The sequence below is a fragment of the Vulpes vulpes genome, chromosome 15, assembly GCF_048418805.1.
Source record: "Vulpes vulpes isolate BD-2025 chromosome 15, VulVul3, whole genome shotgun sequence".
Lineage (NCBI taxonomy): Eukaryota > Metazoa > Chordata > Mammalia > Carnivora > Canidae > Vulpes > Vulpes vulpes.
In genome coordinates, this window is record NC_132794.1 from 50163566 (window position 1) to 50187881 (window position 24316).

The 24316-nt window shown below is 51.7% G+C and overlaps 3 protein-coding genes across 59 annotated transcripts in view; 1 reads left to right on the plus strand and 2 right to left on the minus strand.

The window, feature by feature from the left end:
* TP53BP1 (tumor protein p53 binding protein 1) overlaps positions 1-992 on the minus strand; it is a 97905-nt gene extending 96913 nt beyond the window's left edge. For 2 of the 9 annotated variants that reach the window (XM_072740634.1, XM_072740632.1), the window contains exon 1: positions 669-837. The gene's annotated coding sequence lies outside the window, so the exon portion shown is untranslated. Of the gene's footprint in view, positions 1-668 lie in introns of all 9 variants that reach the window. The other 7 variants (XM_025998583.2, XM_072740631.1, XM_025998585.2 and 4 more) reach the window with 7 other exon arrangements.
* Positions 1-20916, plus strand: MAP1A (microtubule associated protein 1A). Of its 2 annotated transcripts, XM_025998581.2 has the most exons (7): positions 1-313; positions 1500-1601; positions 9895-9977; positions 10244-10384; positions 10601-18782; positions 18936-19156; positions 19356-20916. In XM_025998581.2, the coding sequence occupies exons 1-7, from the start codon at positions 76-78 to the stop codon at positions 19509-19511; spliced, it is 9123 nt and encodes a 3040-aa protein (XP_025854366.1). In that variant the 5' UTR covers positions 1-75; the 3' UTR covers positions 19512-20916. The 2 variants fall into 2 exon arrangements, with proteins under 2 accessions (XP_025854366.1, XP_025854367.1); XM_025998582.2 differs by lacking the exons at positions 1-313; positions 1500-1601 and adding an exon at positions 6779-6947.
* A 959-nt stretch (positions 20917-21875) lies between these two features.
* PPIP5K1 (diphosphoinositol pentakisphosphate kinase 1) overlaps positions 21876-24316 on the minus strand; it is a 50450-nt gene continuing 48009 nt past the window's right edge. For all 48 annotated transcript variants that reach the window (XM_072740673.1, XM_072740660.1, XM_025998595.2 and 45 more), the window contains one exon: positions 21876-23889. In XM_072740673.1, the coding sequence (XP_072596774.1) occupies positions 22940-23889 (950 nt within the window). In that variant the 3' untranslated portion in view covers positions 21876-22939. The remainder of the gene's footprint in view (positions 23890-24316) is intronic.

The following is a 24316-nucleotide window of genomic DNA, read 5'->3' on the forward strand; positions in this document are numbered from 1 at the left end:
GCCGCCTGCCTTTAAGAGCCGCGCACGCTCTCCCCGCCGCGGACGCGGCCGGCCTAGCGCCCCGACGGGGTTTCCATGGAGACCGAGGCTGGGCCCCGGCGGCCTGGCGGCGTTGCCATGGAGACAGGTCCCGGGCTGGGGCTCCGGAGCCCCGGCGCTCCGCCGCCCCAGGAGCCCGCGGAGCCGCTGCGCGAGGCCGGAGCCGCGGTGGCGGCCGCACGCTGGGACCTGCGGAAACACTCTTTGCTCATCGTGATCGGGGATATCGGTACAGAGAGTCAGCTGAGGGCCGTGCGGGCCCACCTTGAACAAGGTGAGCCGCTGTCCTGGCTGCGCTTGAGGGCATCCTCCATCCCATGCTTCTCCGCCATCTGTGTGCGTCTGCCTTCTCCATCGCTAGGCTGCACTGAGTTCTGCGCTTCCTTTAATCTGAATCATTAGCCCCGGTCACCTGCATCCTTCACGTCGTGCGTCCATATCGTCTCTAGCTACTAAGCATCTCGCTTTCCCATCCCTCCCGCACGCCCCATGGCGTTCCGCAATCTCCTTGAAGCCGAGGAGCTCGATACAGCCCCCGGGGCCCCCACTGGCCCCTCTCCTCCCATTCGCAGTGTTTCCGGTCAAATATCCTGAGAGTCCTCACCATCCCCTGGAGTCCATGTTCCTACCTTAGTTTCTTCTTTGGGGTCCCTGAACAGGAACAGGGTTCTTTCGGGACGCCACGGACAAATCTTAAATCTCCTAGTGCCAGCGGTCAAACCTAAGAGAGTGACCTTTGTGGCCACAGCTCCTCAGTCCTCACCTCCCTCTCCAGTGGCCTGTCTGTGGCGCAGTGCTGCGGAGCCACCTGCGGGTGGAAGCAAGCCTCGGAGGGGTGGAGGCAAGGAGGGGGCATCGAAGGAGAGTCTAAATGCTATTTAGCTGTAAAGACCAGGATGGCAGCCCCCAGGATCTGGGAACTGGCCCTTGAGTGTCACTTCTATCACAACTGGGCAACTGCAAGAAAATGACTACCTACAAACTCATTAATGATCAGGTTTAGCCTAAACTCTGCCCTTGCCTCTCTGGCTGAGGCAAAGCTCAAGAAAGGTACAGGATGGGAAAGAGACATGGGCAGCATCCACCTTTCTTTCTTCTTTCTTTTCTTTTCTTTTCTTTTCTTTTCTTTTCTTCTTTCTTTCTTTTTTAAGATTTTATTTATTTATTCATGAGAGACACACAGAAAGAGGCAGAGACATAGGCAGAGGGAGAAGCAGGCTCCCTACAGGGAGCCTGACGTGGGACTCGATCCCAGGACCCTGGGATCATGACCTGGGCCAAAGGCAGATGTTCAACCACTGAGCCACCCAAGCACCCTAGCATCCACCTTTCTTAAAGACGTCAGTGTGGCTGATCATTATCCTGTCCCTGTCCTTACCCCTTCTGTGAGCTTTGGAAGTATTCTGCTAAATCCACCTCCACTGACCTTACCTAGAGCCCTATTTCTTTTTCTCTCACAGGGATTCTCTCCTGGAACATTGACTTATCATCCTTTGACTTGAACCAACAATTGAGACTCTTCATTACCCGGCACCTCGCTCACTTCTCCTCTGAAGTCAAAGGTACTAACCTAGTGTCATTTGTCTCAGTTCTTTGGGTGAGGGCTGGTTACAGAAGCACAGATGTCTAGTCTCCCTGGCAGAGCTGGCTTTGTGGGAGGTTTGGGTTGGGCAGAAGGAAAGGACTCTTGAGCGGAAAGCTGCAAAGCTCCAAAGCTATCCTTGCATACCCAGTACCCTTTGCAGACAGATAGTATAATAGTGGAGGGAGCCTGGGAAGCAGAATTTCTACCTGAGAAGAGGGTGGTTTACCGACAGCTGTTGACATGTACTAAGGGAATTAGATCCTTCTCTTGAGTGATTAATCATCTCCCACACAAAAAATCCACTCTTTTTGTGTTCCTCTTTCTGTATATCCTAGCCTCCTTTTTTTATTTTTATTTTTTTATCCTAGCCTCCTTGCTTCCCTTTATAGCGACCTTTGAGTCCCCCAGTCACCTTCCCAGATCCTTGCTTGGCAACCTTTCCTTGGACTCCAGGTTTTAGGATTTCTGGTTGCTCCTTTGACTTTGGTTCAGCCAACAGATCTCCAGAGCATAGCAGAATCCTGGTACCAAAGGCTGATGAGCACCATCAAATCCAGGGTGGAAGCAGGGTCTCCTAGATTTGCTCCTACAAGAGCTAGTCACACTCTTGAGGTTTGGCTCTGAGATCAGTTTGCAGGATTCAGTTTCCCATTCTGCTGGGTGGGAGAAATTGGTTAGAAATTTGAGAAAATATTTTAGGAGCTATCATTCCATCCATATCTGTGAGGAGACTGCAGAAAGTCCTATATCCCATTATAAAAGTGTTGGGCATCTGGTCATGATATCGGTATCATGCTGACACACCAATCCACGTGCTAGTGCCTTTATGAAATATAAAATCCAACCAACTCAACAGTCACTGCCACCAAGTGACTGACACTGTATGTTATACAGATGGTTCTCAATTATCCAGTGTAGTGGATAATCACCTCCCCTTCTCTTCATACTCCTCCTGCTAAGTGCCACAGCTTTAGCCATTTCCCTGATCACTGACTCCTCTAGGGATGCTCCTAGAGAGAGGATATGAAAGAGTTAACATGACTAATGTTCCATTATCCTAGGAATATGTGCAGCATTTTAAAAAATGTGAAGCTGGCATCTCCTTGATGTGACTGGCTTCCTGTGAAGCTAGCCACTAGCTGCTTCGACACTGCATTATGTTTAGGATTATTTATTTCACAGCTTCCTACATTAGCACTGATGATTGAAAATCGACGGTTTTGCAATTTATTACTCCTAGGATCTCTGGTGCAAGCTGGATAAGAGGATGACAGCAGGTGGAATTAATGAGTGAATTGAAATTTGAGGAGTATCTGCTGATGTTAACAATTCACACTGACTTCTCTAACTTTGTCCTCTGGACCACAGAAACTTAAGACTAGGCTACTTTCTGGGATGGTGTAAGAATGAACAGAACTTAAACCAAAATGCTTAGCCATTCTTCAGATTGACATCTGGGGATCCTTGGGAAGATACAAAGAGATGCATAGTTACCCTTAGGCATCTCCCAGAAATAAGCACTGATATATAAATACCTACTTGGGACGCCTGGGTGGCTCAGCAGTTGAGCATCTATCTGCCTTTGACTCAAGGTGTGATCCCAGGTCCGTTGATCGAGTCCCTCATCAGGCTCCCTGCAGGAGGGGAGCCTGCCTATGTCTCTGCCTTTCTCTCTGTGTCTCTCATGAATAAATAAATAAAATCTTAAAAAAAAAAACACCTACTTGACCTTTTTTTAATCAAAGAGTTTTGCCATAGTGTCCCCCAGGAGCATAGGGCAATACTCCCAAGAACAGGGCTTCTTTTAGCATATTGATTTTTTTTTTAGGTTTGGACATTTTCATGGTGGCCTGTCTATGTCCCTGGAGAACAGTGGAGAATTTCCTGGAAAAACCCACAGGGCTCAAGACAGCCACAGCCCCACCCCTGCTGGCTCCTCTTTCAGCTGTCCCCACAAACAACAGTCAGTCCAGAGCAGCTGCAGACACTGCCCCGCCCTCCTATTTGAAGAGAGGCAAGGGGAACCAGGCTGCTGGGGTGGGCTCAAGGGTATATGGTAGTATGTTATGACTTAATCCTTTCTGCCCACCCCATAGGCTTGGCCAATACCTTATCACTTCTCAACCATGAGACAAAAAAGCTGAGAAAGGTGACAAACATGTATCCTATGGTGTCAGGGCAAGTGCAATCATTCCTATCCACTCTCCACTCCTCACTCCCTGGAACACAGAAACGGAAGGACCCACTGATGGAGAGTCAGTGGCCCAGCTCCTTCTAGTGGTCAAATCCGGTAAAGGCTTTACCAGGTGAATTTTGTGCCAGATAGACCCCTATGGTGACTTGGAATATTCCTTTCTAAATCCTGCAGACAATCTGGAGCTTCTAAGCATTTTAAAACAAAGCCAGAAACTATTAGGACAGTGTAAAACTGAGGTTTAAAAAAATTTATTTATTTATTTAAGAGAGAAAGTATGTATGAGCAGGGGGAAGGGGAGAGGGAGAAGCAGACTCCCTGCTGAGTGAGGAGCCTGAAGCAGGGCTGGATCCCTGGAACTCTGAGATCATGACCTGAGCCAAAGGCAAATACTTAACCCACTGAGCCACCTAGACGCCCTGGAAAACTGAGTTTAAACAACACTCTGATACTTCTACTATTGGGTACCTATAGGAAAGGGAGAGACTTTCATAATTTATAAGTCATGATTGATTTTTTAAGACTCTAAGAAACACACTGAAGGACCAGTTTATAGGCCTTCTGTGTGACTCTTCCTTACCACTGATGTGCTCTGAAGGTGGTAGTTCTGTTACTTCTGCAAACATGAAAGCCATTCTGTTTTTTTTTTTCTTTTTAAGATTTTGTTTATTTATTCATGGGAGACACAGAGAGAAAGGCAGAGACACAGGCAGAGGGAGAAGCAGGCTTCCTGTGGGGAGCCTGATGTGGGTCTCGATCCTAGGACCCCGGGATCAGGACCTGAGCGGAAGGCAGACGCTCAACCACTGAGCCACCCAGGTGCCCCCATTCTGTTTTAATATAGTAGCTCATTGGCCCCTACAACTTGAGGTCTCCATTGCTATCTGAAATAGGAAAGCAGCAAATGTGAATAGTATTTTTAGGCCCTTCCTGCAGGCATCTCCAATTCTAGATTTACCTAAGAACTAAGGGTATGGCTAGAGTTGGCCTGGTCTGAGATTCTGATTTAGGATTTCCCTGATCATAAATCTTCCACAAAAGGAAGATAGACTTCTAATGGTATTTGTACACTGAAGGTTTAGGATTCTAGGAATGGAGCACTTTTTCATCTTTTATGCCATTCATTCCTCCCTGCATTATTAGAGGATGGTATTAACATTATACTCATTTTTTATAGTCCAGGAAGCAAGCTTTCAGAGAGGTTAAGTGGCTTGTTTTACAGCATGATTAATAAAATGGTAGAGACAGGTCTCAAATCCAGGACTTCTGCTCACATTTTGTGTCTGAGCTCAGGCCTCTTTCCCTTTGGCATCTCACCATTTCAAGGCATCAGAGCCTAGGAGCACAGCAGGTGGAGGGTCAGTTGTGGTGAGTGGCTGTTCAGAGGATGAAGGCTGAAGGAAAACTTCAGTGTGAGTTGGGTGCCCAGGGTGTGACCCTTGGGGGGAGCAGCTGAGAAGAAGGGTGGGCTCTGCACTAGGCTGGGAAATGTGATTTTGTTCTCAAGCCAAATGTCTACTCAAGTTTCCCTCTTAACACACTCTAGAGAGCCCTAGAAAGCAGGTAGGAGATAGAAGGTTTGAGGTGGGGAGAAATAAGAAATATGAAGTCGCAGAAGGGAAGTGTTTTCCTTTTGTGATGCTCAGAACTCAGCCTGGTTTGTGTTGTGTATCTCTGCAGATGGCCTCCTCCATCCAAATGGGGCTGTTGCCATGTTGCTGCTTTGCATCTCCGGATCTGAGCAAGGATTCCTCCTCCTCTGTTCTCCCTCCTCCCCCCTCCCAGTTCTGGTGACTCAGCTCCTCCTCTCCTCTGGCTACAGTTAAGGGGGGGATGGGGGATGCTGAGTGCAGAGACTATTTTGGCTTCTCTGACCTTCAAAGGCAGCTCTTGGCAGTCTGGGGCAAGGGTGGGGCTGGTGCTGGGGTTTGAGTGGGTGGATGTCAATGTGTGGAAGACATTAGGGGTTGGCCAGGACTCCGATGGTTGGTGGAAGGGAAGAGGGCAAGGAAGGATTCTGTGGGAGCATGAGCATCACCAGGTTACACCTGTGTGCTAGAGCTCTCCCTTGGAGTCTTTTGAGTCCTGAGACAGAGGTAGAGACTAGGAAACAGAGCCAACATTGGAAGGATTAAGATAGTATAAGAAAGAGATATCAGAGAGAAATAGAAAAGTACAGAAACAAGGAGAGCACAGGGACCCGATACCCCACAAAGTCATGAGATTTTTTTTAACCCAAAGAGTACTTTATGTTGCACTTAATAATTGGCCTATAGTAATAAAATCTTGCTTGGGCCTGGGGCCCTGATGATTCTCCTCAGTCCCTGTTAACTCTTTCACTGAAAAGCAGAAAGCGCCCAGACTCTTTACATTCAATGACCCAAGAATTCCAAGTATGGCTACTGTGCTGTGTTGCATTGGCATAGAACTACATGCAGCTCCTAGGGTCCCTGTGCCCCAACCCAAATGGGCTAGGGACCATGTGTCCACTCCAGAATTTCAACCTACCCTGCAATCTAAAATGAGACTTATTTCTCCTCCCCTGGTATCTGCAGCTGTGGCTCAGAAGCCCACATAGCTCAACACAGCCCCATCCCCAGCCTTCATCTCAAGCAGTCCCCCTCACTCTTCATTCTTGCAGTCCCTAGCCCCTTTGTCTCCAGTTCCTCCTGGAATTGAAGGTCATTCCCTGGGTCTGAGGGGAGAGGCGGCAGATGGTTCCTGAGAGAAGGGGGAGGGCCCAGGCAGCCCATACCTCCTGTATCCCTGCAGTGTGCCATAGCACAGGGCTTTGATCTTTTGGCTGATGATAAAAGAGTATTTCTTGACTAAACAGCGCTGGGGGTAGAAGAGCCCTGTGGGCCATTGGAGACCACCCAGGCTCTTTGAGATGCTAGACAACTCATCGGCCCCCCAGAGTCAAACAGAAGCACTGACATTATGAGGGCAAAGAAACAGTTAAGTCTCCAGTGCCTTGTCATGGACCAGCCCCTCTTCCCCGCCCAGGCACCGCCCTCCCCATCAAGCGCCCCCCCCACTCCCACCCCAAGTGCGGCAGACTCTTCCCTGAAGCTGCCGGCTGAGGCCGGAGCTGCAGCCTCCATGAGGGGCTCCCGCCCACACCCCAGGGTAAGAACCTAACCAGAGGGCTTTGCATGGGGGGTTGGGGGTTGCTGCAATAGGGGTAACGGGAAAAGGAGTTGTGATGCCTAATCTGGTGTGTTTGAAATTAGCCCAGCAGGATGGGCAAGGTGTGGGAACCGAGAGAGATGATGAACGGTACTTGCTGTGGGGTCAGCCTGGACCCAGGACCAGGTGGAGGCCAGTGGGGTCCGGGACTGTGACAGTCCACCTCTCAGGCTGGGCTGGGTTGAAAGACACTGGTCTAGGGGCAGCAGCAGAGGGTGGTGTCACTGGCTCTGCCTGGCAGGCCGCGGTGCTGGAGGAGTTTGAGGGTTATGTCTTTGAGCAAAGGCAGAAGAATCTGAAGGAAAAGCGGATGTTATGGGAATGCGCCTAATGGGAGGGTCTCTTGGTGTCAGCTGCTGGATTGCTCAGCTGCTCCTATGCTGAGGGTGAGCGGGATAGCGAGTTTTTGCCAAGTAAGGGAAGGTGGGGGACACTGTGGGAAAAAAAAGGGAAAAGAGGGTCATTGAGACGTGGCATGCGCCTCTTTGCAGACCAACCTATTTGCTGTGGGCTCCCCGCTTCCCATTTCCTGCAACCAGCTTGAGACCAGGATTCTAAGCCCCCGCTTTTGGCTCCCTCTGGAGATTGTGAGGCCACTCCGGAGATTGAGAGCATTCCCTCCCCAGCAGCTGCCCTGCATTCCCAGTCCCGTCCACCCCACAGGTTCCAAGTCTCAGCCCCACCCCCACCCAATCTCGGCTTCTCTTCCCAAGATGGGGGCTCTGGAACAGAGGCGCCAGTTTCTTCTCCCTCTCTGCGTCCCCCCCTTCTCACCCCCCATGCAGAGGCAGCCAAGAAAATGACTTGTCATGCTGGGGTGGGGGGTGGGGGCGGAGCTGGAGTCTGAGCTCAGCGCGCACACTCACACACACTCACACACTGCGGCATACTGCAGCTGCCCAAGCGGCCCTCCCTCCCCTTCTGCCTCACTGCGGAGACACCTGCCCTCCTGCCTGCTCAGCCTCACACCCCAGCCCACTTCCACCCCATCACTGGCTGAGGGGAAGTGCCCCCCCCACCTCAGAAGTCCTTTACATAGGAAAAGGAAAAACAAGTCAATTCCTTCAGTGGGATTGCTAGGGGAGGTGCAGAAGAAATAGGGCTTTCTTCCAGACCTCAAGAGGAGAGGTGCAGAATATAGACCATGTAGTTGCCAGTCAGAATTGGAGAGCACATGGGTGAGAAATAGGGTCTTTTGCCAGGAAGGGAACTGGGATCAGAGAGGTCTAGTGGTTATATACCGGGACTGTGAGGAATGGAGGGAGGAAGAGTAGTAGCTAGAAAGATCAGTCTGCACCGCAGGTACTTCTCTTCAGACCCTCCTGGCTTCAGTGTGCGGCCCTGTGCTTATATGCTGTGGGGAGGGTAGGAATTGCCTATGTCTCTGACTGGCCTCCAGCTAGCCTGGCCCTTCCCTGAACCTTGATACCCCTCACCTGCCCAAGCCTTGCTCCGGACTGTCTCTAAGGTGGTGCTCATCCTCTGAACTGACCTCAAAGCTTCCCTCAGTTCCCAAGTTCATAGAAGAGAACCCTTGAACTCCTCCTGGGCCCCACCCACTGTCCCTGAGGTCACCATCCACAGCTGCAAGTGCAGGCCCCTGCTGCCAGAGCTGCTGGATCCTGGTGCTAGGGCTCTCCCTCTTAGCAAAGGCCCTGGTCCTAGGCCTCTCTAGTCCAAGCCCCAGGAAGAGGAGAGAGCTGGGTCACAGAAGAGGGTGTAGGGGACGGATTATGAACTTTCCCACCAATATCTTCCAGGCGGCCCACTCCCCTGACCATGTATTCAACTCTGTTTGCAAGGTAATTCCATGGGGCACTACAGTTAGGAAGGGCAGCATCCTCCTTCTTTAGAATCTTTGAACCTGCCACTTTCTTTCTTGGCTACACTGCTTGGTGTTTCCTGTGAGTCCGAAGAAGGGAAGTCGATAGGGGATTTGAGGCTGCCTTGTCTTTCTCTGTGGCCTGGGAAACACTCGGAGTCTCTCTTTCCTTGTTTCTTGTCTGCGGCCCCCCAACTCCAGTTTGTGGCCTGGCACTGTCTCCATGGCAGAGGGCCCAGAGGAGAGAGGCAAGGAGGAGAGAAGAAACTGTTCACAAGGGGTGGGGCTTGGGGCCGTGGAGCAGGCCTCTCTTGCAGCTGGGAATATGGAGGTGGGGTGAGGAGAGGAAGCTGTGAAACCTTTGATGATTGTGTACATGTTGTAAGTGCAGACTTGGCCTCTGCGGAAGTACAAAACAGAACGAGAAATTAGAGTCCTGTTTCTAATTGTAAAACTCCAAAGTTTTAGATAGATAGAAACTGAGTCTTTTGGAATGAGAATTCTGGCCTTGGATAAGGGGATTGTAAGGGGGATGGGGAGTCTGTAGACACGGCAAAGAAGTGTCTATGTCCTTATTTCCAGGCATTCTGCTGGCATGAAAGCCCAGGGCAGGGGCAGGCTAGTGAGAAGAGAGAGCTGAGAGGATCATGATCCCTGGAGCCCTCCCTCCGCTGAGCCCCCCATCCCCAGGCAGCACCAGGAGCTTAGTGCTCGAGAGGGACAAAAGCTTCTTGTCAATAGGGCAGCCCGAGGCAGAAGGTCCAGGCAGAGGGGGTGGGGGTACCAGACTGAGCAGGCAGAGGGTGTGGCAGATGAAGGGAGTGAGAAGACTGCCAGTGTGGGAGAGGGGAGGAGGAAACCCTGAAAGGGAAGGGCTGGAGGAGCCAGTTCCTAGACCTTACTCAGCAGTATCCAAAGTGGCAGGATCTAAGGATAGCTGGGTTCTTGCCCCTCAGCCCGATTTTCTGATAGTACATTCTTTTCTCTCCTGCCCCACACAATGTCTCCCTTTCCGTCTATACCCACTCTCTTCAATACAAAATCCTACATCTCTCCCTCCCTCAGGCCAGAGGACCCTCTCCCACCAGAGTGAGATCCTAGAGACCATCATCCTGGTAAACCCCAGTGCCGAAAGCATCAGCTCTGAGGTAAGACCAGGGCCTGAGCCTTGCCATGAGAGCTTGCTGGAAGTGCTGTAACCCACCCCTGACAGTACTACTGCTATCAGGCCAAGAATTCCTGGACTTGGCTTCAAACCATCTAAGCTGCCTTATGATCCCCAGCCCCACACTGGAGATGTTGTGGGCCTACCAGTGGGGAATGTGTCCTTGCAGTACTGAGGGGAAACAGGAACATCCAGTGCCCTTTCCCTGGGTTTCCTACATCTGTGACCATTCTTGTCTTTCCATTCTAGCTTCACCATCTCCTTAGTAGTCCATCAGCTCACAAACTACTGATCTTGAGTGGACAAAGTTTAGAGCCTGGAGGAGACCTCATCTTACAGAGTGGCACCTACTCTTATCAAAACTTTGCCCAGGTCCTTCACAACCCAGAGGTAAGTTCCACATCTGTGTATCTGGTAGGAATGGAATATGGGGAGGGATCCAAGGATGGGAGAAATCTCATGTTGCTTGACCAGAGGGAACTCTGGCAGAAAGGTAGGAGGAAATCCCCTCACGAAGAGGTGGAGACTAACAGATTGAATCTAAGGTTAAGACAAACCCCAGGTTTCTACCTGGCCTAATCAGCCTTTCATCTCCCATTCTTCTAGATTGCCCAATTGCTCAGCAATAGAGACCCTGGGATCCAGGCCTTCCTCACTGTTTCCTGCTTAGGGGAGGGTGATTGGAGCCACCTAGGACTATCCAGTTCCCAAGAGACCCTGCACCTTCGACTAAACCCTGAGCCCACACTGCCCACCATGGATGGTGTGGCTGAGTTCTCTGAATATGTCTCTGAGACTGTGGATGTGCCATCTCCCTTTGACCTGCTAGAGCCCCCCACCTCAGGGGGCTTCCTCAAGCTCTCCAAACCTTGCTGCTACATCTTCCCTGGTGGCCGCGGAGACTCTGCCCTCTTTGCCGTCAACGGTTTCAACATCTTGGTGGATGGTGGTTCTGATCGCAAGTCCTGCTTCTGGAAGCTGGTGCGGCACCTGGACCGCATTGACTCAGTGCTGCTCACACACATCGGGGCAGACAACCTGCCAGGTATCAATGGACTCCTACAGCGCAAAGTGGCAGAATTGGAGGAGGAGCAGTCCCAGGGCTCTAGTAGCTACAGTGACTGGGTGAAGAACCTCATCTCCCCTGAGCTTGGAGTTGTTTTCTTCAACGTGCCGGATAAACTGAGGCTGCCTGATGCCTCCCGGAAAGCCAAGCGCAGCATTGAGGAGGCCTGCCTCACTCTGCAACACCTAAACCGTCTGGGCATCCAGGCTGAACCTCTATACCGTGTGGTCAGCAACACCATTGAGCCACTGACCCTCTTCCATAAGATGGGTGTGGGCCGGCTGGACATGTATGTCCTCAATCCTGTCAAGGACAGCAAGGAGATGCAGTTTCTCATGCAAAAGTGGGCAGGCAATAGTAAAGCTAAGACGGGCATTGTGCTAGCTAATGGGAAAGAGGCTGAGATCTCCGTGCCCTACCTGACCTCTATCACTGCTCTAGTGGTCTGGCTACCAGCCAACCCCACTGAGAAGATTGTACGTGTGCTTTTTCCAGGGAATGCTCCCCAGAACAAGATCTTGGAAGGCCTGGAAAAGCTTCGGCACCTGGACTTCCTGAGGTACCCTGTGGCTACACAAAAGGACTTAGCCTCTGGTGCTGTGCCTGCCAATCTCAAACCTAGCAAAATCAAACAGCGGGCTGACAGCAAGGAGAGCCTCAAGGCCACTACCAAGACAGCTGTGAGCAAGCTGGCCAAACGGGAGGAGGTGGCTGAAGAGGGAGCCAAGGAAGCCCGCTCAGAACTGGCCAAGGAGTTAGCCAAAACAGAGAAAAAAGTAAAAGAGTCATCTGAGAAGCCCCCAGAGAAGCCTGCCAAGCCTGAGAGGGTGAGGACAGAGTCGAGTGAGGCACTGAAGGCAGAGAAGCGAAAACTGATAAAAGACAAAGTGGGGAAGAAGCACCTGAAAGAAAAGATATCAAAGTTGGAAGAGAAAAAAGACAAAGAGAAAAAAGAGATCAAGAAGGAGAGGAAGGAGCTCAAGAAGGATGAAGGAAGGAAGGAGGAGAAGAAGGATGCCAAGAAGGAAGAGAAGAGGAAAGATACTAAACCTGAGGTCAAGAAAATTTCCAAGCCAGACCTGAAGCCCTTTACCCCTGAGGTGCGTAAGACCCTGTACAAAGCCAAGGCCCCTGGCAGGGTCAAAATGGACAAGAGTCGGGTTGCCCGTGCAGAGAAGGAGCTGTCCTCTGAGCCCCGGACACCCCCAGCCCAGAAGGGGGCTGCACCACCCTCAACAGTCAGTGGGCACAGGGAGCTAGCTCTGTCTTCACCAGAGGACCTCACACAGGACTTTGAGGAAATGAAGCGTGAGGAGAGGGGGTTGCTGGCTGAACAAAGGGACACAGGACTAGGGGAGAAACCACTCCCTCCAGACACTGCAGAGGAGGGACCCCCACGTCCCTCCTCCCCACGTACAACTGGCCACGGGATACCACCCTCTGTCCCAGGGCTGGAACAAGAAGAGCTTATAATGAAGGAGAGAGAGGTTGTCCCAGACATCCCTGAAGAACAAGGTGGCAAGGATAGAGGCCCAGACTCCGGGGCTGAGACAGAGGAAGAGAAAGATACCTGGGAGGAAAAGAAGCCAAAGGAAGCAGAGGTGCTCCCTGATAGAACAGAAGCTAGAGAGGAAAGTGAACCCGAGGTAAAGGAGGATGTGATAGAGAAAGCTGAGTTAGAAGAAATGGAGGAGTTGCACCCTTCAGATGAGGAGGAAGAGGAAGAGACGAAGGCTGAAGATTTTTACCAAAAACATATGCAGGAAGCCTTGAAGGCAACTCCAAGGGGCAGGGAGGCCCTTGGGGGCCGGGAGGTAGGACTCCAGGGCAAGGCTACTGAAAAGGAGACCTCATCATTCCTAAGCAGTCTGGCCACACCTGCAGGAGCCACTGAGCATGTCTCTTACATCCAGGATGAAACAATCCCTGGCTACTCAGAGACAGAGCAGACCATCTCAGATGAGGAGATTCATGATGAGCCAGAGGAGCGCCCAGCTCCGCCTAGATTTCCTACAAGTACATATGACCTCCCTGGGCCTGATGGTCCTGGCCCCTTTGAGGCTAGCCAGCCTACGGACAGTGCTGTTCCTGCCACCTCCAGCAAAGGCTATGGAGCACCAGAGACTGAACTCACCTACCCCCCCAACATGGTGGCCGCCCCTTTGGCTGAAGAGGAACACGTGTCCTCGGCCACCTCAATCACTGAGTGCGACAAGCTTTCTTCTTTTGCCACATCTGTGGCTGAAGATCAGTCTGTGGCTTCACTCACAGCTCCCCAGACAGAGGAGACAGGCAAGAGCTCCTTGCTGCTTGACACAGTCACAAGCATCCCCTCATCCCGCACTGAAGCCACTCAGGGCTTGGATTATGTGCCATCAGCTGGTACTATCTCACCCACCTCCTCACTGGAAGAAGACAAAGGCTTCAAATCACCACCCTGTGAGGATTTCTCTGTGACTGGGGAGTCAGAGAAGAAAGGAGAGATTCTAGGGAGAGGCTTGCCTGGAGAGAAAGCCGTGGAAGAGGAAGAGGAGGAGACCACAAATGTAGAGATGTCTGAGAAACTTCCCAGTCAATATGGAGCCCCAATATTTGGTGCCCCTGGGCATACTCTACATCCAGGGGAACCAGTCCTTGGAGAAGCAGAGGAACGCTGCCTCAGCCCAGATGATAGCACAGTGAAGATGGCCTCGCCTCCACCATCTGGCCCACCAAGTGCCACCCACACACCCTTTCATCAGTCCCCAGTGGAAGAAAAGTCTGAGCCCCAAGACTTTCAGGAAGCAGGCTCCTGGGAAGGAACTAGGTATACACTAGGTGTGGGCAAGGAAGATGCTACAGAGCAGATAGTTAAGCCAGGGCCTAAAGAGGTCACACTAGAGGAGGAGGTTAAGATACCTCCTCCCAGGAGCCCCCATGCCCAGGAAGCACCTGTCAGCATTGTTGGGGGACATACAGGCTGCACTATCCAACTGTTGCCAGAACAGGACAAAGCAATAGTCTTTGAGACTGTGGAGGCAGGAGAGCCCACAGGTCCAATTCTGGCAACAGAAGTCCTTCCCAGAGATTTGAGAACATCACTGCAAGAACCTGGTGAAACTCAGAAAGGTGAGGTGCTCCAATTTCCTGACCAAAGCCTCTCCCCTGAAGATGCAGAGTCCGTGTCTGTACTCAGTGTGGTCTCTCCAGACACAGGCAACCAAGAAGCCATCCCCAGGTCTGCCTGTGGCCTGACAGAGCAGCACCTACACAAAGACCTTTGGCCAGAGGTATCTCCTGAAGACACCCAGTCACTTTCTCTCTCAGAAGAGAGTCCCAGCAAGGAGACCTCTCTGGATATCTCTTCTAAGCAGCTCTCTCCAGAAAGCCTTGGCACCCTCCAGTTTGGGGAACTAAGCCTTGGAAAGGAAGAAAAGGGGCCTCTGATGCAGGCTGAGGACATCTCTCACCACCTAGTGCCTGCATCTATTCCAGAACCCTGTGCAGCCACAGTGTTGCCTCCCACAGATGAGACCACTGCATACCCTGCTTTGGCAGGCATCACAGATCATAGCCCTGATGGAAAATTACCCACCCGCCCCCCCTTCTTTCATTCTACATTGTTGGGAGATGGGAAGCACTCTCCTGGTGTGATCACAAGCCCTGGTGAGCACATTCTGACACCTGATAGCTCCCTCACCAAGAGTTCTGAATCTTTGCCAAGCCCTGCCATGGAGGGCATTGCCATGGAGTGGGAAAGTAAAGCTCCAGAGTTGAAAGACAGAATACCAGACCAGAGGGACAAGGCACCTGAACCAAAAGATGAAGTCTTACAGCAGGACAAAACTCTGGAGCAGAAGGATATTTTTGTAGAGCAAAAGGATACGACCATTGGTCAGAAAGATAAGGCTCTGGAAGAAAAGAACAAGGCCATAGAACAGCAGGATAAGGCTTTAGAACAAAAAGGCAGAGACTTAGAACAAAGGGACACAGTCCTCCTGGAACAGAAAGACAAGGCCCTGGTACTAAAAGATGAACACTTAGAACAAAAAGATAAGGTTCTGGCAGAGGAGGACAAGATCCCAGAAGAAAAAGATGAAACTTTAGAACAAAAAGTCAGAGATATTGAATATAAAGATAAGACTCCAGAGGACAAGGTCCCTGAACTGAAGGGCAAGGCCTTAGGACAGACAGATGAAGTCCTTGAACAAAAGGACAAGGCTCATGCACTGAAGGATAAGACTTTAGAACAAAAAGACATAGACTTGGAACAAAAAGGCAAGGCTCAAGGACAGGAGGACGAGGCCTTGGAAAAGAAGGATGAGGCCTTAGAACAAAAATACTGGGCCTTAGGACAGAAAGATGAAGTCCTGGAACCAAACATTAAGGCTGTTGAACAGAAAGATAAAGCTTTGGAGGACAAGGACAAAACTCAGGAGCAGGAGAGCCCAGTGCAGGAGGATAAAACCATGAAACCAAAGGAGAAGGTCCTAGAGGAAAAATCTCCAGAAAAAGCTGAGGCTGTCCAACAGAAGGAAGAAGCTGTGCTAGAGAAGACCAAAGCTCTGGGTCTAGAAGAGAGCCCAGCGCAGGACAAGGTCCAGGATCAGGAAGAGAAGTACTGGAAGGAGCAGGGTGTGATCCAGGAGTGGCAAGAAACCTCTCCGTCCAGAGGGGAGCCAGCTGGAGAACAGAAAGAGCCTGCCCAGACATGGGAGGACACATCTCCTGAGCAGGAGGACAGGTACTGGAGGAGCAGAGAGGATGTGGGCCTAGAACAGGACACGTACTGGAGGGACCTGAGCTGTGAGCGCAAGGTCTGGTTTCCTCATGAGTTGGATGGCCAGGGTGCCCGGCCACGATACACAGAAGAGCGGGAGAGCACTTTCCTTGATGAAGGACCAGATGATGAGCAAGAAGTGCCCCCATTGGAGCACACGCCCCAGAGCCCCTGGGTCTCAGACTTCAAGGGTTTCCAGGAACCCTCACCACAGAAGGGGCTGGAGGTGGAGCGCTGGCTTGCTGAGTCACCAGTTGGGCTGCCACCAGAGGAAGAGGACAAGCTGACCCGCTCCCCTTTTGAGATCATCTCTCCTCCAGCCTCCCCACCTGAGATGGCTGGACAGAGGGTTCCTCCAGCCCTGGGACAAGAAAGCCCTATCGCAGAGTCTGAGCCCATGCCATCCATGAGGACTGAACCCGCCACCCCCTCGTGGCTGGCTGACATCCCACCATGGGTACCCAAGGACAGACCCCTGCCCCCTGTACCCCTCTCCCCAGCTCCAGCTCCTCCCACACCTGCCCCAGAACCACACACTCCTGCGCCCTTCTCCTGGGGCACAAGTGAGTATGACAGTGTGGTGGCTGCAGTGCAGGAGGCAGCAGCTGAGTTGGAAGGTGGGCCATATTCTCCCTTGGGGAAGGACTACCGCAAGGCTGAAGGGGAAAGGGAGGAAGAAGGTGGAGCTGGAGTTCCTGGCAGCAGCCCTCAAAGCTCCAAGGTCCCAGAAGCCATTGAGAGCCATGCCACCAAGGAGCCTGAGCAGATGGAGCCTGAGCAGAGAGAACCCACACCCTATCCTGATGAGAGAAGTTTTCAGTACGCAGACATCTATGAGCAGATGATGCTTACTGGGCTTGGCCCTGCATGCCCCACTAGAGAGCCTCCACTTGGAGCAGCTGGGGATTGGCCCCCACGCATCTCAGCCAAGGAGGAGGCTGCTGGCCGAAACCCATCTGCAGAGAAGGAACTTTCATCCCCTGTCTCGCCCAAGAGTCTCCAATCTGACACTCCAACCTTTAGCTATGCAGCACTGGCAGGACCCACTTTACCCCCCAGACAGGAGCCTGAGCCAGGGCCAAGTGTGGAGCCCAGCCTTACCCCACCTGCAGTGCCCCCCCGTGTTCCTATCCCCCTGAGCAAAGGCCCAAGCCCCCCTCTGAATGGTAATATCCTGAGCTGTAGCCCAGATAGGAGAACCCCATCTCCCAAGGAGTCAGGCCAGGGTCACTGGGATGACAGCACTAGTGACTCAGAGCTGGAGAAAGGAGCTCGGGAACAGCCAGAGAAAGAGCCCCAGTCCCCAAGTCCCCCTCACCCCATTTCTGCAGGGCCCCCCACATTGTGGCCTGAAAGTGAGGCACATGCCAGCCCTACCTTGGACTCACACCTGGGTCCTGCCCGACCCAGCCTGGACTTCCCTGCTTCAGCCTTTGGCTTCTCCTCATTGCAGCCAGCTCCCCCACAGCTGCCCTCTCCTGCTGAACCCCGCTCGGCACCCTGTGGCTCCCTCGCCTTCTCTGGGGACCGAGCTCTGGCTCTGGCTCCAGGGCCCCCCACCAGAGCCCGGCATGATGAGTACCTAGAAGTGACCAAGGCCCCCAGCCTGGACTCTTCACTGCCCCAGCTCCCATCACCCAGCTCTCCTGAGGCCCCTCTCCTCTCTAGTCTGCCACGACCTGCTTCACCAGTCCTGTCTGAAGGCTCCTCCTCTGAAGCCACCACACCTGTGATTTCAAGTGTGGCTGAACACTTTCCTCCTGGCCTGGAGGCTGCAGAACGGGGCTCTGGAGAGCTGGTACCAGGAATGGAACCGGCTGCCCACAGCCTCTGGGACGTCACTCCTCTGAGCCCAGCACCTCCAGCTTCACTGGACTTGGCCCCAGCTCCAGCTCCAAGCTTGCCTGGAGACGTGGATGATAGCACTTTGCCCTGTCGCCTGGAATGCACAGGAGCCCCCACCAAGAAGCCAAGCCCTTCCCAGAGTCCCTCTGCGGATTGTGCTACCAATGGCCCTGAAACCAGCCCTAAACCCCCAGGCCCTGCCCTGGCCAAGGCTGAAGAAGAAGCAGTTGAGACCTGCCCTGCCTGGGAACGTGGGGACTGGCCTGAGGGAGCCGAGAGGAGTTCCCGGCCTGACACACTGCTTTCCCCTGAGCAGCCACTGTGCCCAGGAGGGGCTTCTGGAGGACAACCCAGAAGTGTCTCCCCTGAGACTGAGGCTGGGCCCCAAGGATGTGCTGCTGAGCCCCGGCCCCACCCTGAGGAACTCTCCCCATCCTTTCTGAACCCACCTCTGTCCCGATCCACAGATGAAGGTGACCTTTCAACTGAAGAAGCTCGGCTAATTGGGAAAGGGGGGCGGCGCCGGGCAGGGGCCCCAGGGACCACAGGGGGTCCATGCCCTGTGGCTGATGAGACACCTCCAACATCAGCCAGTGACTCAGGCTCCTCACAATCAGATTCTGATGTTCCACCAGAAACTGAGGAGTGTCCATCCATCACAGCTGAGGCAGCCCTCGACTCAGATGAAGATGGGGACTTCCTGCCTGTGGACAAAGCTGGGGGGGTCAGTGGAACTCACCATCCCAGGCCTGGCCATGACCCACCCCCTATCCCTCAACCAGACCCTCGCCCATCCCCTCCTCGCCCTGATGTGTGCATGGCTGACCCTGAGGGGCTCAGTTCAGAATCTGGAAGGGTAGAAAAGCTACGGGAGAAGGAGAAGGCACAGGGGAGAGTAGGGCGCAGGGCCCCTAGCAGAGCCAAGCCAGCATCTCCTGCCCGGCGTCTGGATCTTCGGGGAAAACGCTCACCCACTCCTGGTAAAGGGCCTGCAGATCGCGCATCCCGGGTCCCACCCCGACCACGCAGCACTCCAAGCCAGGTCACCCCAGCAGAAGAAAAGGATGGACACAGCCCTATGTCCAAAGGCCTAGTCAATGGACTCAAAACAGGACCAGGTAAGTATAACATGAAAAGTGGGAGAGATGGTGGGTTGAGGTTGGGTGTGGCTGGTCAGAGACTGCAGGAGTAGGAGGGATTGTGGAAGGAAGAAGATTGCTAAAAGTGTTCTCTACTTTACCTCTCCAATGAGTCCTGGCTTGTCTCTACAGCAGCCTTGGGTTCCAAGGGCGGCTCTGGCCCTCCTGTATACGTGGATCTCGCCTATATCCCGAATCATTGCAGTGGCAAGACTGCTGACCTTGACTTCTTTCGTCGAGTGCGTGCATCCTACTATGTGGTCAGTGGGAATGACCCTGTCAATGGCGAGCCGAGCCGGGCTGTGCTGGATGCACTGCTGGAGGGCAAGGCCCAGTGGGGGGAGAATCTTCAGGTGAGTGGCAAGGGATGCCAAAGAGGAGGCCTAGTTAAAGCTTACTTAGAGGCAATGGTGGAACACAATCTCTATTCATAAAAGGACTGAACCTTTACTATGGGCAGTGGGACTACTTCCTAGACCATCAGGCATGATGTCCCATCCTCCTCACTTCCTTTCACGTTGTCATATCAGGCATTTCTTATCTCCCTCCTAGGTGACTCTAATCCCTACTCATGACACAGAGGTGACTCGTGAGTGGTACCAGCAGACTCATGAGCAGCAGCAACAACTGAACGTCCTAGTCCTGGCCAGCAGCAGCACCGTGGTCATGCAGGATGAGTCCTTCCCAGCCTGCAAGATTGAGTTCTGAAAGAACCATTCTCCTTTCCCCAAGGATCTGCTCCCCCAGCTCCCTTAAAGAATGGCTATTGCTGAGTCCTTTGGGGTTGAGGGACATGGGAGCTGGGGTGGGGGAGACAGGGGACAGGATGTCTTATTGTGGGAACTTGGGCTGGGCTAAATAGAGGGGTTGACCTTCCCCCTCATCCATACCCGAGAGGAGTTTCAAAACCAAAGGCAACAGGGAGAGGATAGAAGGAGGGTACAAAATTAGGATAGGAGATCATCTGATGCCTGAGAACCCTGGAGTGACACCCTCTCCTAACACTACCAAGTGTTTGAATTGGATGGGGAGTAAGGATGGGTCTCAGCAACCTACTCCCTTATGGACGGAGATCATATCCCCAACCCAGGGACCTCTTTATTTATTTAGCATCTTAAGGAAGGATCTCCAGTAGTAATTTATGTGACCTGGGGGCAGGATTCTGTCAGTGAGGTGCCCAGAGCTGCGCCCTTTCCTCCATTTCCCATTCTCTTACCCACCAGGGTCTGGGTTCCAGCAGGGGTCTAGGGGTATGCCACTGCTACACTGTCTCACTGCTTCCCTCCATATCTGAATGTCTCAATCCAAAACTTGAAGCTCTTTTGACCAATAGACTGGTGAGAGAAGAAAGTTGCTTATCCTTCCAGCCCCTGCTTCATACCATTCACATCCCAGAGCTGTGCCCAGACCAGGCCTATTGGGCAGCACAAAGGGGCAAGGAGAGCCCAGCCCCAAGCCCAGAATTCTTCCAAGCTCCCTGACCTTTTGAAGTTTTCACCCACCCATTCCAAGTATCCTCATCCCTTTTCATCCCCTTGCTTGGCTTCTCTGCATGTGGTCATCTGCTGTGGCCTGGTATGTAATGGGTTAAAAATAAGCCACTGCCTGACATCCCAACATTTGACACCCTAGCAATGTGTGACTCCCCCAACATTCCACTATGCCATCCTGCAGCTGAAATGGGAACACTGGCTGCCTTTCCAGCCCCAAACTCTTGGACAGAGGATCCGGGAGGTAGAGGCCATGCCAGAGAACTTGGGGAAAATGAGAGGGAGGAAGGGAAGAAGGAGAAGAAGCTGAGCTAAAGCTGACTTCCTACTGAGTAAGATGAAAACAGGCTGAAAAAACACCCCAGGAGAGGACCTCTCCCCAAGCAAGCCAATGAGCAGCCCTGCCAGACTACTACCAGACTGAGAAATCCAGACGCTTGTCAGGGCTCGGCTTCTCTGCCAAATGACTGTGTGGAAACCAAAATGAGCCGGCCTGTGTTCTTCCTAGCTCCCACCCTCCCCGTGCTGCTGTGCTCTGCTCCTCCCCACACTTCCCTGCTATAGTTCCCAGCTGCTGTAATGGAGCCGCCTCCAACTCTAACAATAAAATCAAGTTCATTACAGATGCTGTGGTGCTGCTTAGGCTTTTTCTGACTCTACACATTGCTTAGTTGCTGGGCCTTGGCTTCTACCTCTCTGCTTCTCCCAGCATTGTCATTTATCTCAATGTCTTTGAAAACTGGAAGCAACTCCAGGACCTAGGGAAGCCAAAAAACAGGATGGATGAAGGGAGAAAAAGATATGGGGAGCCAGCATAATTTCTGAAAATGAGAACACTGGAGTATGAGGAAGAGGGACCTAGAGTGGGGAGATACATTTGGTTTGGGGGAGGGAAGAGGGGCAGGGGTTCTGGGAAGAGAATCAGCATACTTTGGGGTCAAGAGCTGTGGACTGAACAACCAGCATTAGATATCCTGGATAAGGGAACACCAAAGAGGCAAAGAGTTGAGAAGCCCTAAGAGATCCAGAGCCTGTTGAGGTTGTAAAGAGCACTCACCAGTGCAGTTAGGACTTCCACTGAGTAAATGCTGGATTTTGCCCTGCAGGGAAACCCTTTATAGTCCTGGGTATATATCAAGAGAGGCCAAGTTGTGAATGTAAATATATGGGGAAGGGGATATTCCAGCCCTCCCAGGGTTCTGGGCTTTCCCAATTTAAATATGTCAATGAGGTAAAGAAAGACCATAACCCCTCTATATCAGCTCCTCCTGCCAATTACTCTAAAGCATCAGAGTGAAAAATTAAGAGCGTGATTCCAAGGATCTGGTGAGAAAGCAAGTATCCAACTGGTGCTTCACAGAGAAAGTCTCTCCCTAACACTACTCATTGAAGACATTTTGGGATGGTGGGCTGACTGCCATAGGGACCTCCTAGGATGCCTGATCTGTTTATTTTATAATCCCTTCTCATTCAACTACAGCAGCTTTTGACGGGTTCAGATCAATTCAGTCATAGAAGTGATGGATTTCTAGATTTATAGTGAATTCCTGAATTCACAAGAACATCACCACCACCATCACCATTCTTATTATTTCATATTTATTGAGCACTCATAATGTTCTGGCCACCCCACTCCAGTGACTGCATTACTCCTGCTACCCATGCCCATTCCCATCCCCATATCTTTGGGAAAAGCTTCATAATCACACCTGACCCTAAAGACACAATGATAAAAGGACAAACTTTCTGGGGACCCTGGAGTGTTTGGTCTTTGGCCAGCCTGTCCCTGGCACTACTACAGAAATATATATAATCTTTCCTTATGTCTATACAATATTGATCTCTGCTGATTGCTTAAAATACAACCTGATTTTCTCTACTACATCATCTCTTAAGCCAAGTAGCCCCACAACAAAAAGAGGTCCAGCTTCACAGATTGGCCAAGAACTCCCAGAGCATTTTAAGTAGTTACTCTTAAATTTTCACAGCAGTCTAATATCTATTTTTACCCTGGAGCTATTGCCCAGAGGAACAGGACTGGAGCAGAGGGGGTACCTGGGATGATATATAAAACACCCACAAGCCCAATCTAAAGATTAGATTAGTAGCCACAATGGATGTTTGTTTGGGAAGGGGACTCTTTTTTTCTCAGACATTTCAGACAGACATCCTGGGCCCACCTGAGGAGTGCTAGCAAAGACAAGAGTTCTCCTGAATGCACATATGGTCTAAGGGTACCTTGTGAAGTTGTGAATATTTCCCCAGAAAAGTGAAGATCTTGGAGGCCCCTTTTGTACTTGCTGTCCCCAGATGGGTGTCTTCAGCAGTTAAGTGGCATTTCCTTCAACAATCTGGAATTTCCTGGATGCTCAGAGGAGGATGAGTAATGAGAGATCTGCCTACCCCTTGATGGAAATCCTATTCAAATCTAATGGCCATGTGAGGAGTCAATGGCTGCTTTGAACAAAAAATTGGCTCCTTCCCAAGCCCAGCTCTGGCACAGTTCTTGGCTTCATGCCAAGAAGACTGCTTCCTCAGACACCTCTGGTGAGATCCAAGGTCTTACAATGGCAGGTGAGTTAGCCAACAGAAAAAGTTGCTAGCTCAAATAGCTGGTATAGTGTTTTACCACTAATGAGAACATGATTAATCACATGTTGCTGGTGGGAGGGGTGAGTACTGGTCATGGGCCAAAGACTGGCTCTGAGGGTTTGGATCACTAGATAGATACTGGGCTTGGAGAATATCCTCTCCAGGCAGCTGGTCAATAACCTCAGGGACCACCCAGGACTGCTGATTAATCTCAGGGACTTCCTGGACCTGCAGATCATCCTCCCCAGGGAATTCTTGGGATGGTTTATCAACCTCAGGAATGTCCTGAGACAATAGATTGATTGCAGAAGCCTCTTGGGCCAGCCTGCCAACCTCTACAAAGAATTCCTGGCATGGCTGGCTGAACTCTTCAGGGGTCTCTTGGGCTGGCCTGCCAACTTCCACATGGATTTCCTGGACCAGGTCACGAACCCCTACAGGGAACCCATGGGCCAGCCTGCCAACCTCCACGGGGACATCCAGGGCTGGCTGGCTGACCTTCTCAGGGTTCTTCTGGCAAAGCTGGCAAGCATCCTCAGACATTTTCTGGCACAGTTGGCTCGCCTTCTGGCATGGCTGGTGGATCTGAGGGACCTCCTGGCATATCTGGTTAACGCTGTCATGGTTCTCCTGGCGTGGTTGGCCAATGTCAGGGACCTCTTGACAAGGCTGGCTGACCTCTTCAGGGATGTCCTGGCATGGCTGGCTGATGTCAGGGACCTCCTGGCATGGCTGGCTGATCTCCTCAACAACCTCCTGGCATGGCTGGCTGGTTTCCACAGGTGGTTCCTGTGAAGACTGGCTTGGTTCAAAAGGCTCTTGCACCCCTTCAATGGGGAGCTCTTGTTCTCCATTCCTGGGGAGCATCCCAAGGCCTTGATGTTCTTCAATCATGTGTGAACTTACAGAAGGTTGATCACTAAAGCCAAAAGGACAGTTACCATCCACTGCAGTGGGGGAGGAAGGACCAGCACTGGACACAGTACTGGAAGGGCCACTGCTATCTGTAAAATAAAGTCAGGAGACCAAGTCAGGCAAGCTGGAAGAGTAGGCTCTATTTATGTATATAGCTCAAATGGTCTTGAGGAAAGACAGTCTGAATTCTTCCTAAGCTGTACAAAGACTGCTCAATTAGCACAGCTCAGGAACTGTTGTTCTGGCCTAATGTACATGACAGGAGTATACAGGAGCACTAAGGTACTTCTAAGACTTCAAGAGAGAGTACTGAGACCCACTTCATCCAGTTCTTTCACAAATGTACCCCCACCCCAACTCTGAATTCCCATGGTCATTCCTACTTTGGAAACATACCATGGTGTATCCCAGTGGCTCATAATTAAGGGTATGTATCAAAATTATGGGATATTTTTTAAAAATACAAATTTCTAGGTTCTATTACTGGAGATTCTAATTCTGTAGGTTTAGGGTAAA